Raw genomic sequence first — 15,276 nt, 5'->3', positions numbered from 1 at the left:
GAGCTCACACTTGGTGGTCAGGAGACTGCTGGCTAGCATGGCCAGACTGCCCATCTGGCACTTAAATGGGCCGGTCCGGCTGCAAACCCCGGCCGAGCACCTCCTCCCTGCATTGGTGTGGTCGGGGATACTGAAAGAAGGGGGCCTGCAGTGAGGACACGCCCAGTGACTCATAGCATGCCCCCGTGAAGTGTGGCCATGCCCCCTTTGGTGAGGCCATGCACCTTTTCCAGGTGCATGCACAGGGGTAATGCAAGGAGTCTACCAGGGGTGCTTAGCAGCCCCAGTCTGTCCCTGCTGGCTAGGGATCTTCTCTGCTTTCCTGGAGCCCAGATTTGGATAGAGGTGGTGGGAAGGTCCACTATCGGGATCCTGGAATTACGTTTTGGAAAGAAGCATTTCCCCCTCCAGATGTGCCGACACATGGGCGGCGATCATCTCTTCAGATGGTCTCAGGAACAGAGGAGTGTCCACTCCCCACTGTCCATAAGAGACCATGTTAAATGTGTATATGTACTGTACAGTGCATGTCCATCACATGTACCTAGATTGATTGGTTAGGGGACCCAGGATGGACTTACCCCCTTTAGTGTTATGTAGTGGAGCAGATAAAAGATGGGTCTGTGTGCTCGGAAAGTGTATATCCTAACTCTGATAGGAGAATGCTTCTATAACCTCTGTATGCTGTGAATGGTCCATTGTCTTTTGAAGACTCTTTATCAATAAACATCTTGCCTTAAGACGCCTGCATGTACTTGTTTCCTGTGACCACCAGAATAGCGCAAATTACTATTCCTTTCTACGGCTGTTCTGGATTGAGCCCAGTGTCTCCAAGCTGAAGCCCTCTGCCAGCTATCGTGCAGAGACTGGTACATAGTGAGGGACCAGTGGGAGTTTGCTAAAACTATCCAGGAAATATTACAGCAGCGTGCTCACACATACCCAGAAGTAAGTGGTTCCAGGTGCTGACGCAGGAGCCTGGGAGGGGTGGTACCAGGTGCCGGCATAGGAGCATGGGTGGAAGTAAACAGATCAATGTGTCAGTGTACTGTAGGAGCTTGGTGGTGGCAGCAGGTTACACACCCACTGCGCAGTGGGTGGAGTCAGTAACAGCTGGTTACTGGAGGTAATATTGCTAGATACAGTGGGATCCAAATGCTCTGAGCAGTTAGCTGGGATTTGCACTGGAATGTTTAATTTCTTGCTTACCCAATGTATTGTGCCAAAGTGTTTTAAATAGACAGTGATTGTTCCCATCCCTAAAACTGGTAAGGCTTATAAGCCAGACGATTGCTGCCTATTTGCCCGGACATCCCTTATAATGAAGGCCTTTGTGAGATTAGTGATGGGGCATAGAAAGGAAAGTATTCCCATTAATTTAGAGCTTTTTCAGTTTTTATATAGGACTAATAAATGGACAGATGATGCTTCCCTTACTTTGCTTCATCAGGTACTTACCCACCTAGAGACCAAGGACCAAGAATTTTCATTGACCATTTCTGAATGTAAATTCTTAATAATAGTTTGATCTGTTTGTGATCACCTGGTGAGGTGAGGTCATCCAGTCACATCCTTCAAATGGCATTTTAGACGTGGTACACAGCCCACAGACCCACACCCTCTCGATCCACTGTCCTGTCAGAAATGGCGCCTGATCATGAGGGAGGGACTTTCATGTGCTATCCAAAACAAGTGAGCTCCGACGCTTTTGCCTTGTTCTGGGATCCGAACTTGGCAGGAAGACGTGAGCTGGTACTCGCTACACTCGGATCCCCTAAGTTTGGGTCTGTTCTGTTTCTGAGAAAACCAAACTGCTCATCTGTACTGTAGTTCTAACACTATGGCCAGATGCAGGTGCTAAGTTCTGCAGCATTGCGAAGGCAATTTTCTCATCATCCACCTGGACTCTTACAGACACTGCTGGGATATGGACATTATTTAGTCAATGTAGTCACTTATACTTGTGCATTCACATAACTTGGTATTATACACTACTTTCTTATACTGTATATGTTTGGAAACACATGTTGCACAACACTTAAACCAATTGACCCCAGGGGAGGGAGGGAGGGAGGGAGGGATTTTTTTTTTTTAATGAACCCCATCAATGGTGTAGCTCCCACATGTATGTTTGCCACTTACATAGTTATGTAGCTTTAGTGCTTTACTTTTCTGGCTAATACACTGCACTTATACACTATGCTGAAAACCAGTGGTGGCACTGGAGTTGGTGAAAACTAGTGGCAAGCAAGGCATGGCCTCACTGGGAGGGGGCATGACCTCATTGCACACCCCAGTTTCATCACTCTGGGGATGTGCCCAGCACTCCCGGAGATGCCAACCTGCCCCCAGTGACTCAACCTGCACTGTCAGGTCCTCCTCACTGACCTGGAGCAGGGCACTGTACTGTGATGTTAGTGTGCAGTGCCAGGTTCCCTGTTACTAAGGAGGAGCTGGCATTTTGGTGTCACACCTTCGGAGGGTGACACCTGGTGCAGTCTGCACCCCTCTAGTGATGCCAAGGCTGGAATCACTCTGTGCTGGTACTCTGTCTGTTTGCAGCACTGGATCTGACAGATACAGCAGCCAGTTTGCAGTTTTATTTGCAGGGCACTGGATTGCAGGTGCAGCTCATGAATCTGATAAATGCACATACTGTACACTCTGACAAAGATGCCTGCAGTCACCCTTGTCACCTACTCCATCTACCTACTACAACTTTGTCCTAAAAATGCCACCCTAATGGCCTTTTTTATAAAACTGTTACATCCCACACCCTCTCCATAAACTCATGTGGGAAACGATGCCTGATCATGAGGGAGAGCTCTTATTCAGATGTGTCTACATACATCTTACTTCCGTGTGCATTAAACAGCCCTTCTAGTTGCGACAACAAACCATAGCGTGACTCAGTGCTGAGCATCTTTTCATGCGACTTTTTACCTTCAAATGCATCTTACTCACAAAGGACTGGAATCAGGGATGTAACTAGGTATTTGAAGGCCCCATAGAAAAAAAGTTTGTAAGGGTCCCTACAGTATGTACAACCAAATGGTGAAAATTATATATTACACATGTCACCTTGACAAGGCAGATGGGCCCCCATCAGCTCTGGGCCCCATGGCAGCTGCACCCCTTGCACCAATGGTAGTTACACCCATGTGGGGATAGTTTGTCTTTAGGCAGCAGAAATGAAGTTGCCAGTTGCCCCGGAATTGATAAATGCTTGTACCCTTGGAGGTGCTGAGGTGATGGTTACCAAGAAGAGTTTGGGTCAGTGTAGGCTTTAACTGAACTATTACCTAGTCGGGCCTCTCTGGTCCTTACGAGGCATGACTTTTTCCCTACTTCTCGGGGCATTTCTCCAGCAGGTGTTCTGGCCTGGCACAGAACAAACATAGTTTGTGCTTAAGATGGTGTTCACACTCCTGTTGGGTAAGGTGTGCTCTACCCAGCTGCATGGGTTCCTCGTATTGGTCACAAGTTGGTTGATGTGACTGTGGAAGATCTGTGGATACTTGGGCATCCTTGATGTGTCCTGCCAATACCTTCCAGAAGATAACTAGGAAAGCTTTGTTGTTCCTTGTCAACTCAGAGGACAGAGTCTGGAATTGGAGGATGTACCCTCCCATTGTGTAGGAACCTTGGTGAAGACAAAGGATGAACGATGCCACCGATGCAACTCTTCCCAGTTTGTCAAAGATCCTCTGGATGGCATTGATGAAGGCTGCAAAGTCCCATAGAAGGAATTATTTTACTCCCAGATGGGAGAAGTCAAGCCAGGGCCTGGCCAAATAGTAGCGAGATGATAAATGTAACCCTAGTCTTCACAGAAAATTAATCTTTGAGGAATAATTTGTAGTGAATCGATAATTGATTGAAGAAACCGCGGCAACCACTAGGATCTCCTTCATCTATCATGGGGTTGGGGATTCGTAGATAGCTGGACTCTAACCTGGGCAACAGAGGTATAGGGCTGGCAGGTGGAATTGATGAATTTGCAGAGGGTGTGAGAAGGCGCTGGTGGAATTCTTCCACATGTTGTGTAAGTCCTGCAGACCTAACATTAGCTGTACTTGGTGGTTCTTGGTTGTCCACCCTTCCAATGAGGTCTTGCAAGAACTCCATTGACTATGGAGTTCCAGCTGTAGTCATGGCCTGACTATCATCACTGTGATAGTCCAAGAGATGGTACAGTAGCTACAGAATATCCTGAGGTGTGTGAACAAATGCTAAAGGTACAGCTGAGTACAAAAAGGGATTTTGGTACAAGGTACACCAATGCATTGATACTGTTTGTACAGCATATAGCGTGTAATGAGATGAGATGAATGTTTTGGCTGGCACTGTGGAAACAGCATGTAGTGTGCAATGAGTGGCACAGATGTAGGTAAGGATGTGCAGCTTGTGAGGAAACTGAACACCAGAATGTAAACAACACTGGAAGAAAACTATACTGGTGAGTATAGTTCTGGAGCAGGAGCACCCAAGTAGAACACAATAGCTGATAAGGCATTGCAGGAGTGCACTGAACAGGTTCTTATAGTGGTTGTCAGATTGGTGATTTTCTGCATGAGATTGAGGAGCTGGAGGTTAGTTGTAACACCTGGCAGAGGTGTTATGTAATATCTAAGCCCTGTTGGGTTCTGTTAAGGATTCTAATTGTGAAGGCCAGCAGATAGGAGACCACCAATAGACGGACTTGGCTCAATCAGGCCCAATTTGTGCCACTAGCAGGATTATATATCTCCTAGAGTGCCTATGTAAACTGCAATACAGTGACAGAACTATAAGATACCTTAAAGTAAGATTCTTAAAAGGCATCATAACCTACCTGAACACTATGTACAGCAAGGTCCACAACTGTAGCCCAACCTCAGTAAGGGTCATAGACCTAAAAGATGCCTAAGGGCCTTATCACACCCTAATAACAGTTGAACGATTTTTCTTCTTTACTGCACATGCAGGAACCAATCAACTGAGCATGCCTGCCCCTGTCCCAATTAAAGAGGATCTGGGTACTCAGAACCCCCCATTTCTGCACCACTGGTGTCCTAGATATGCTGATCTTGGCCCCACTATGACAATCGGGTGTTTTTTGTTTTTTCTGACCTGTCTGAGTAGATCTTTTGGAATTAAATTCTAGATATGGGGAAAATCAACAGCAACAGTATATTTGTTAGATATGAGCAGCACAAATTAGGCAGAACACAGAGTTTGGTGGAACTGTGTGACTATGTTCGGTTTCATGTGCAAAACTTGTATCTGAAAAAGAGGTGAAAGATAATTTTTTTCCCTAAATCTTGGACCTCATGTAAACCGTTCTCACCTGCCATTTCACATAAGTGTGCAGAGAACGTGCTGTGGTCAGTGGGTCTAATTCAGACTAATACACAAACCCCATGATTTGAGTACAAGTCCAACTGTTAAAGATCTGTACCTGCACAGGTCACTGGGGAAATGGCGCTGCATCCATTTTCCTTGTGATTTCCCTACTGCACATGCACAAATCACTGGGTAAATGACCATCACTACCGCAGACACAGAGAGGTATTAAATAAATGGGGGCAGGGTGTGCGGTGTGGGCCTCCCTGCACCCATGGGCCTGAGTGCACTGCACATGCTGCACCCATTATAGATACACCCCTGTGCGCAGGTCTCGAAGTACCTCTAAGTAATTTAGGGGTGGGGAGTGGCCCCCATTTCCTAGGAGTGCAGAGGCCAGGGCTGTGCTGTTACTCAGATGGGCAATGACTGCAGCCATCACGACCGATGGTCCAAAGACACAGCAACAATGAGAATGGTGTAAAATTCTAAATCCGGCCATGTGACAGAGCTGGGATGAGACTGGGTAATATATTATTATATATTAATAAGAATAAATTAGTAAAGGTTATGTTTGATATAATTGGCATCGACACAGGCCGCACTATTCGCTTATTCTATGATTTAGAAAAGTTTTATTGGATTATGTATTGGAAGAGTGTCATTGTGTATTTTCTATCTTGTGCTTGTTTTGCAGCTAATTAAGAAGTATGGTCCACTATTCACTGTATGGAAAGGAATGGAGCCTGTCGTGGTCCTTTCTGGCTATGAGGTGGTGAAAGACGCCTTTGTAAATCACAGCGAGGAGTTTGGTGGGCGCCCGTTCTTTCCGGTGATGGAACACTACACAGACGGACACGGTAAGTCTCCTCGGTTACTCTATGGGGTCTCTGAATCCTTTTCTGAATAAGTAAAAGTTTGTAATCTGACAGTTTTCTCCTAAATAGGGGGATAATTACCAGATGTAAAAGAGGCTGGAACTGGCTACCACAATCATAAAAATTTTTCCTAGGGCAGCATTTGTGTCCTGGTATCTCCGGAATATGCTCCTTAATTCACATTATGGCCAGCATTCATTTTGTTTCAGATATACTATGAGAGTTGAGAGCTGTGCACAGAGATACCACCTCCATCTTTCTTTATCCTCCTCTAGTCTCCTTCTCCCTCATGTGTCACATGTACCATAGGACAGTCTGAGCAACCACAGGGAGTAGCTCTAATGTCAGATGGTGCGGCTGATGTCCAAGCAATGGAGCAACTTTGGTTACACACTGATGAATTCTCACCATGGCCAGTGGATTTCTCAATAGGACACCCATTGGCTGAAGCGTTAGCATAGCAACACAGTAGCTGCTGCAGCTTTGTCGTTAGTGGTGGTGGTATGGGAAATGGATGTGAAAAACAAGAACAATAGTGATCGAGTTGTTTCCATGAAAGACTAGACCTTTGTTCCATGTTTGGTACTGCTGAGTTATAAGCTGATCCGTGAAGATGGTTTTTGTAGCAAACCATAACCTTGGAGACGCATATTGCCGGTTGCATGTCCTTATATGCAATCTACCAGTACTAGGAGTGCCACCCAGAGGTGTGTGTATATGTATGTATGTGTGTATATCTATATCATCTGCTTGTGAGGATGGCAGGCATCTTTCACATAAACAAATATTATTATTCTTGCCGATCACTAGCACCAAGCTAATTTATTTCATATGGCCATCAGATTGGCCGGCTGGTCCAGCGTTGAGCTCCCACAGGAATCGGCAACCTTTTTTAATACAAAACTCCACACCAGCATCATAATTGGCTGGTGTTAAACCAATGTTTTCTTTCCCTGAGTCTCGCCATTCCTGCTTCCCTCAACACTTTCCAGGAAACGTGTTTTGAACAAGTATGCTTGTTAGGCCTGCTGCACAGACTCACACACCATACAAACCCTACGTTAGTGGTAAAGTTGAAATATTCAATGGAACTGTGAGCGTGCTAATGGTGCATACACAGTCAGATTTTCCTTCAGATCTGTACATTAGACATTTTAAAAATCGTTCATATCTGAAGGAAAATCTGACATATCTAACATGTTTGTCAGATGACCGATGCGCGTTCCCGCTTGTCAGATAACTAAATCTGACATCTGATGTGTTTGCAGTCAGATTTGGACAATTCCATTCACTTTAATGCAGTCAGAAATCTTTCAAATCGTTGGTCAAATCGTTCATCTGACAGTGTGTATGCACCATACGATTTTGTGTGAACTTACTGCCTTGACACCAGTTAATAGCTGGCAGGGCATACAACCACATTTTAGGTTGCAGGATCACGCAGGCAAGACAACAGGGAAGATGCATCTATATCTTTATTATATTTCAATGTAGTAATGCAATAGAATACACCACTGTAGTCCTATGTGGTATTTAAGCAATTGATCATCAAAAAACCGTAGTTCAGGTCTTACCCAAAAATAATTTCTGGGAGGAGGCAGCACCAGGCATGTATCATTCCTGAGGGGAATCTGGGTCTTACCATTGCTGACAGGTGCAGACTTTCCTTCATGGCTGTTTCAAAACATCTCAGGGATGCCTTCCTGTGATTAATTGCTGCACCTGTTCACTCACCTGATCTGCTAGGCCAATGCATAGAGACCACCCCCTACTTAAGCCAGTTCCTGTGTGCAACCCATTGCCTGAACAATGTGTTCCTACCCCAGATAGTTCAATGCTCTGTGTACTCTGTATCCTGTACTGTGTCCTCTGTGACTTCCTGCTACTCCATTATCTAGCTAGTGATCATCTGTTGCTGCATATCACTCACCTGCTGGCATCCACGTCCATGCTGCTACAGACCTGTGTACCAGCGGGTGCTGGAATAGTTCAGCTACCTGCACCGCAGAATCCATGCTGGCTTCCTACATTCCAACTGCCTCTGTGTTCCGGTAACTGTATTACTTTTCCTAATCTCAGTTACTAAGCTCCACACTGGTTTCAGTTCCAGTTCTTGCGTCAAACCAGTGCCATGGTTTCAACTTCCTCAGGTTGTACCCTGGAGACAGAAGACTCTGATTCCTGTCCTGAGTCCATATCTGCCAGTACAATGCTATGCTGAGTTCCAGGGTCACTCTGGTCTTTGATGCATTTCCCTGGTCTGGTTGGCCTCTTGAGGTCACTAGGTGAGGGGTGCCCAGTGTACTGGGTAATCACCCTGGGTCCATTTTAGCATCCTTGCACATTACAAGTCTGTGGTTCCTACACTGGCATTAAATAATATCCTCCAGTTGATACTCATGAGCCAGAGCTGGATCAAGCCATCTCGTCTTATGTGCACGTCAGCTAGACCCAGAGGTCCGAAGCCAGATCTGCATAATAAGCAGACCATGGCATATGTGCAACAGGCCATCTTCTCTGAGTAGTGGGCCCCCTCAACCCATCCACATCTGACCTCCCACCCCCCCCCCCCTCTGCATTGCCAGCTTCCCTGTGATATTCTGGAAGATGGCACAAGAGAGCAAAGGCACCAGCACAGTGCCAGATCCTTTGCTTTCACTGCATTGTGCCATCTTTCTGAAGATGGCATTGATGTGGAGGAGGGAGCCACCCGCAGGTCCATGTGCTTGCACACCTGGCACCCATTATAAATATGCCTGTGGGCAGCACTACACACCACAAGCACTGAATGATGTCACAGCAACATCAACCAGTAAGTCCCCATGAGGGCTGAAGTGGGTGGGTGAGGAATGCCTTGTTGTTTTGTAGTTACTAAGTTTCTATGCTTCCTTTCTGGATCAAAAGAGACTTATCAATGTTAATGAGGGGGGGTAAGGGTTCTATTCATCACTTATTATTCACAAAAGCATGTGAAAATTAACATTTTTAGTTTTGTAAAAAATAAGTATCGGGGTTATTCAAAGTCCCTATTACCTCATTGTCTGAAGAATGCTGGTGCTATATTTGCCTGATTGGCTGTGCTGATCATGTGACCTCTTTCTATACAGGTTTTGGCAGCCTTGGCGGTGAGAAGTGGCGCCAGCTGCGCAGATTCACAGTGACATCACTCAGGAATTTTGGGTTGAGCCAGAAGGACGTGGAGAAACGGTTGTTGGAGGAGTCGCAGTATCTCATCCAAGCCGTGTCACGCACAGGAGGTGAGGGCCTAATAATTTGCCATTCGCCATCTGTCATTTCATAAATCCAAGTTCATACCGGCAGCGTGATTTACCCAGTTTCCAAGGAAGACCATATAATGTGGGGGCAGTTGGCAATTGCCGTGAGTTTCTCAGAGACTGGCAGTGTGTACGGTGAACAATGATATGCCCAGTGCCGGATTAAACTCTGTGGAAGCCCCTAGGCCAGTTGAAATCTCTGGGGTCCCCTTATACATTAGTTCTAATACATTTTTAATTTTACCAACCAATAATTTTAATAAACCAGTTTTATAACACAAAACAAACATTAACAATTATCAATGTTATTAAACAATATATTACACAATATTATTAAACAAAATAAAATAAAAAAATGGAAAACAATTTAAGAGCTTGATTGTAATTTTCATATGCCGTGTTCCGTGTAATATCACTTTGTCTATGGAAGTATCAACTATAAACTTATTTGCAGTTTCCCTGGACAGCGCTGTGAGGTTATACGCTGGCCAATGTGTCTTATTGATATGAGCATTATTTATTTATTACCAGTTATTTATATAGCGCACACATATCCCGCAGCGCTTTACAGAGAATATTTTTGTCCATTCACATCTGTCCCTGCCCCAGTGGAGCTTACAATCTATATTCCCTATCACATGGTCACACATACACACTAGGGGTCACATCACTCCCTGCCCCAGTGCTTACACTCTATATTCCCCATCACATGGTCACATACATACACACTAGGGGTCACATCACTCCCTGCCCCAGTGCTTACACTCTATATTCCCCATCACATGGTCACACACATACACACTAGGGGTCACATCACTCCCTGCCCCAGTGCTGCTTACACTCTATATTCCCCATCACATGCTCACATAAACACACTAGGGGTCACATCACTCCCTGCCCCAGTGCTTACACTCTATATTCCCCATCACATGGTCACATACATACACACTAGGGGTCACATCACTCCCTGCCCCAGTGCTTACACTCTATATTCCCCATCACATGGTCACACACATACACACTAGGGGTCACATCACTCCCTGCCCCAGTGCTGCTTACACTCTATATTCCCCATCACATGCTCACATAAACACACTAGGGGTCACATCACTCCCTGTCCCAGTGCTTATACTCTATATTCCCTATCACATGGTCACACACATACACACTAGGGGTCACATCACTCCCTGCCCCAGTGCTTACACTCTATATTCCCCATCACATGGTCACACACATACACACTAGGGATCACATCACTCCCTGCCCAGTGCTTACACTCTATATTCCCCATCACATGGTCACACACATACACACTAGGGGTCACATCACTCCCTGCCCCAGTGCTGCTTACACTCTATATTCCCTATCACATGGTCACACACATACACACTAGGGGTCACATCACTCCCTGCCCCAGTGCTTACACTCTATATTCCCCATCACATGGTCACATCACTCCCTGCCCCAGTGCTTACACTCTATATTCCCCATCACATGGTCACACACATACACACTAGGGGTCACATCACTCCCTGCCCCAGTGCTGCTTACACTCTATATTCCCCATCACATGCTCACACACACACACACACTAGTCACATCACTCCCTGCCCCAGTGCTGCTTACACTCTATATTCCCTATCACATGGTCACACACATACACACTAGGGGTCACATCACTCCCTGCCCCAGTGCTTACACTCTATATTCCCCATCACATGGTCACATCACTCCCTGCCCCAGTGCTGCTTACACTCTATATTCCCCATCACATGCTCACACACACACACACACTAGTCACATCACTCCCTGCCCCAGTGCTGCTTACACTCTATATTCCCTATCACATGGTCACACACATACACACTAGGGGTCACATCACTCCCTGCCCCAGTGCTTACACTCTATATTCCCCATCACATGGTCACATCACTCCCTGCCCCAGTGCTTACACTCTGTATTCCCCATCACATGGTCACACACATACACACTAGGGGTCACATCACTCCCTGCCCCAGTGCTGCTTACACTCTATATTCCCCATCACATGGTCACACACATACACACTAGGGGTCACATCACTCCCTGCCCCAGTGCTTACACTCTATATTCCCCATCACATGGTCACACACATACACACTAGTGGTCACATCACTCCCTGCCCCAGTGCTTACACTCTATATTCCCCATCACATGGTCACATGCATACACACTAGGGGTCACATCACTCCCTGCCCCAGTGCTTACACTCTATATTCCCCATCACATGGTCACATACATACACACTAGGGGTCACATCACTCCCTGCCCCAGTGCTTACACTCTATATTCCCTATCACATGGTCACACACATACACACTAGGGGTCACATCACTCCCTGCCCCAGTGCTTACACTCTATATTCCCCATCACATGGTCACATCACTCCCTGCCCCAGTGCTTACACTCTATATTCCCCATCACATGGTCACACACATACACACTAGGGGTCACATCACTCCCTGCCCCAGTGCTTACACTCTATATTCCCCATCACATGGTCACATACATACACACTAGGGGTCACATCACTCCCTGCCCCAGTGCTGCTTACACTCTATATTCCCCATCACATGCTCACATACATACACACTAGGGTTCACATCACTCCCTGCCCCAGTGCTTACACTCTATATTCCCTATCACATGGTCACACACATACACACTAGGGGTCACATCACTCCCTGCCCCAGTGCTTACACTCTATATTCCCCATCACATGGTCACATCACTCCCTGCCCCAGTGCTTACACTCTATATTCCCCATCACATGGTCACACACATACACACTAGGGATCACATCACTCCCTGCCCCAGTGCTGCTTACACTCTATATTCCCCATCACATGCTCACATACATACACACTAGGGTTCACATCACTCCCTGCCCCAGTGCTTACACTCTATATTCCCTATCACATGGTCACACACATACACACTAGTGGTCACATCACTCCCTGCCCCAGTGCTTACACTCTATATTCCCCATCACATGGTCACATACATACACACTAGTGGTCACATCACTCCCTGCCCCAGTGCTTACACTCTATATTCCCCATCACATGGTCACATACATACACACTAGGGGTCACATCACTCCCTGCCCCAGTGCTTACACTCTATATTCCCCATCACATGGTCACACACACACACACTAGGGATCACATCACTCCCTGCCCCAGTGCTTACACTCTATATTCCCCATCACATGCTCACATACATGCACACTAGGGTTCACATCACTCCCTGCCCCAGTGCTTACACTCTATATTCCCTATCACATGGTCACACACATACACACTAGGGTTAATTTTGTTGGGATACAATTAACCTACCAGTATATTTTTGGAATATGGTAGGAAACCTGGAGGAAACTTTTTCAAGCAAAGGAAGAATATACAAACTCACCAGTTAGGGCCATAGTGGGAATCGAACCCACAACCTCAGTGCTGTGAGGCAGTACTGCTAACCATTACCCCATCTGTGCTGCCTATTACTATGATGGTGCAAATTTCTGGTTCCCTCTTTATTCCAACTTATTACTATGTTTACTGTTATTTTCTTTATATGTTGGTTATTAAATATTGGTTTTAGAATATGCCTTAAGCCGCACATCCACTAGGCGACTAGGGAAAGACCGTATGATTACAACATCGCAATTGTACCATCGTTCCCTGTAGTGCCTACAGTGAAAGATACATCGTTCAGTGCAGGCACCCTCCATCATCCCCGAACATGGCCAATATGTCGTTATCGGCAGATAGACCGGCATGTTCGGGCGATGATTGATGTTGGAAGCGATCAACGGGAGCACGCATCGCACAATTTGTGCACGATTAATGAACGATTGAACAATTACGATGCCGCCTAGTGGATGTGCGCCATTAAACACCCAGCAGACAATGCTAATGGATAATATTGTTCTCCTAGGAAAGCCCTTCAACCTCCTTAGGTACACAAGCGCTGCTGTCGGGAATATGGCCAGCTGCGCCATGTTGGGGGAGCACTTTGATTATGAGGATACAAGGTTACATGAACTTATTCTAACTACAAGGAAATTTATACAGAATTTTCATAGCACCTTATATGAGGTACAGTATTGGTCATTATCTGCAGGAAACTTATCAGTTATTTACCTCTGGTTAATTGTGATCATTTCAATAACTGATGTATCATAGAGTGTAAAGTCCCTATTGCTTGCAAAGCAGCACAGTGACATATTATTGGTGATAGATTATTGGTAAGCTAGTAAATGGACCTGGCATATAATGGGTCACGACGCTTTGCCCCCTCCCGGCTCCACTCTGCCCCATACCCCCTCCCGGCTCCACTCTGCCCCATACCCCCTCCCGGCTCCACTCTGCCCCATACCCCCTCCCGGCTCCACTCTGCCCCATACCCTCTCCCGGCTCCACTCTGCCCCATACCCTCTCCCGGCTCCACTCTGCCCCATACCCTCTCCCGGCTCCAACCCGTCTGTCCGCTGCTCCATTCCATCCCACCTGGGGCAGGATGCAGTAATTACCGCCGGACATCACCATTGTACAGATCACATATGCACTAACAAATGCGATCTGTACAGCAAAGGACATCTCTTCCGATAAGAGCTGCGATCTCTCCTGCACAGTGGACTTCCGGGTTTATGACCCGGGAGTCCATCTGCGCATACGCAGTGATGGGATGGCCGCGGGGCATGCTGGGAGGGATCTGATCGGATCCCTTATACCAGCGCGATGCGGTAGAAGCCCATAGGCTTCTATAGGGTAACTCCAGCAATAGCTGGCGTTACCCTCCGCATCGTAGCCCGGCGGCCAGGAGATTGCTGCGTTTGGTGCATCCCGTCCCTGTACTGTTCCATCCCAGTCCTACGCTTCCATCCTGCCTCCCCCCACATACTCTGAACCACCCGACTCCTCTCTGGCCGCTCCTCCACACCTCACTTTGTACCATCTTGGGGTGCAATGCCCAGGAAAGATTACGTTCTAAGGGCCTCATTGTTATATCATTCACAACCAGTGATGAAACTCGCTGCATATGATAAGTGATGCTCCAGCCAATCGGCTCCCAACTCTCATTTTACAAACAGAGGATAGATGGGAGCTGATTGGCTGCAGCACCAGTATCATAAACAGCAAATTTATCACTCATTGTGATTAATGAAACTCGTTGATAAATAAGGCTCTCATCTATATAATATATGGTCTGTCCCATCACCAAAATGCACATGCAGTGGGAGTCAAGGTGCACGTCACAACAGCTCCCACTACTAAGGCGGCAGAACACACCCTGCCCAGGTGCAGGACCCAGGCAGCCACTAGGAACAAGGTAAGTATGGGAGCAGGTGGGCGCTCTGGACAGGAGGATGGGGTTTCACGGTACTGGGAGGGGGGGGTAGAGCAGCACTTAGGGGGATGGGGCTAGACAGAACAGGGGTCAGGGTAGACACAGGTGCAGACTTTATTTGTGTGTGTGTGTACGTATGTAATTATATATTCCTAAAGGTCCACACTTACATCTTTGCTGGGGTAGCGACCAATTCAGGCACATAGGCTCCAGCGTATGTCCAAAAATAAAGGGTGCACGCCTCAGTCTTTTAATAACAGCAGGAGGGATTTTATTCTCAAACGCTGATGTAATGGGCTGATGGCGTTTCTGAGAATAAAGGGCCTGATTCAGAGCCGGACGCAATTAGCGCTCGCTCGTCCAGAATATAGGGGTGGCTATTCAAATGAACCGTTCGCTGTTTGCGGTCTGTT

At 46.7% G+C, this 15,276-nt stretch overlaps 1 protein-coding gene across 3 annotated transcripts in view; it reads left to right on the top strand.

Moving 5' to 3' along the window:
* LOC148473835 (cytochrome P450 2F5-like) overlaps positions 1-15,276 on the top strand; it is a 70,619-nt gene that overhangs the window by 15,516 nt on the left and 39,827 nt on the right. For all 3 annotated transcript variants that reach the window (XM_088459400.1, XM_088459399.1, XM_088459401.1), the window contains 3 exons: positions 6,023-6,185; positions 9,311-9,460; positions 13,451-13,611. In XM_088459400.1, coding sequence (XP_088315526.1) covers positions 6,023-6,185; positions 9,311-9,460; positions 13,451-13,611 — 474 coding nt within the window. The remainder of the gene's footprint in view (positions 1-6,022; positions 6,186-9,310; positions 9,461-13,450; positions 13,612-15,276) is intronic.

This window comes from Taudactylus pleione, unplaced genomic scaffold (genome assembly GCF_031769625.1).
Source record: "Taudactylus pleione unplaced genomic scaffold, aTauple2 ptg000907l, whole genome shotgun sequence".
In the NCBI taxonomy this organism is placed as follows: Eukaryota; Metazoa; Chordata; class Amphibia; order Anura; family Myobatrachidae; genus Taudactylus; species Taudactylus pleione.
This window is presented reverse-complemented; position numbering and strand designations above follow the sequence as displayed.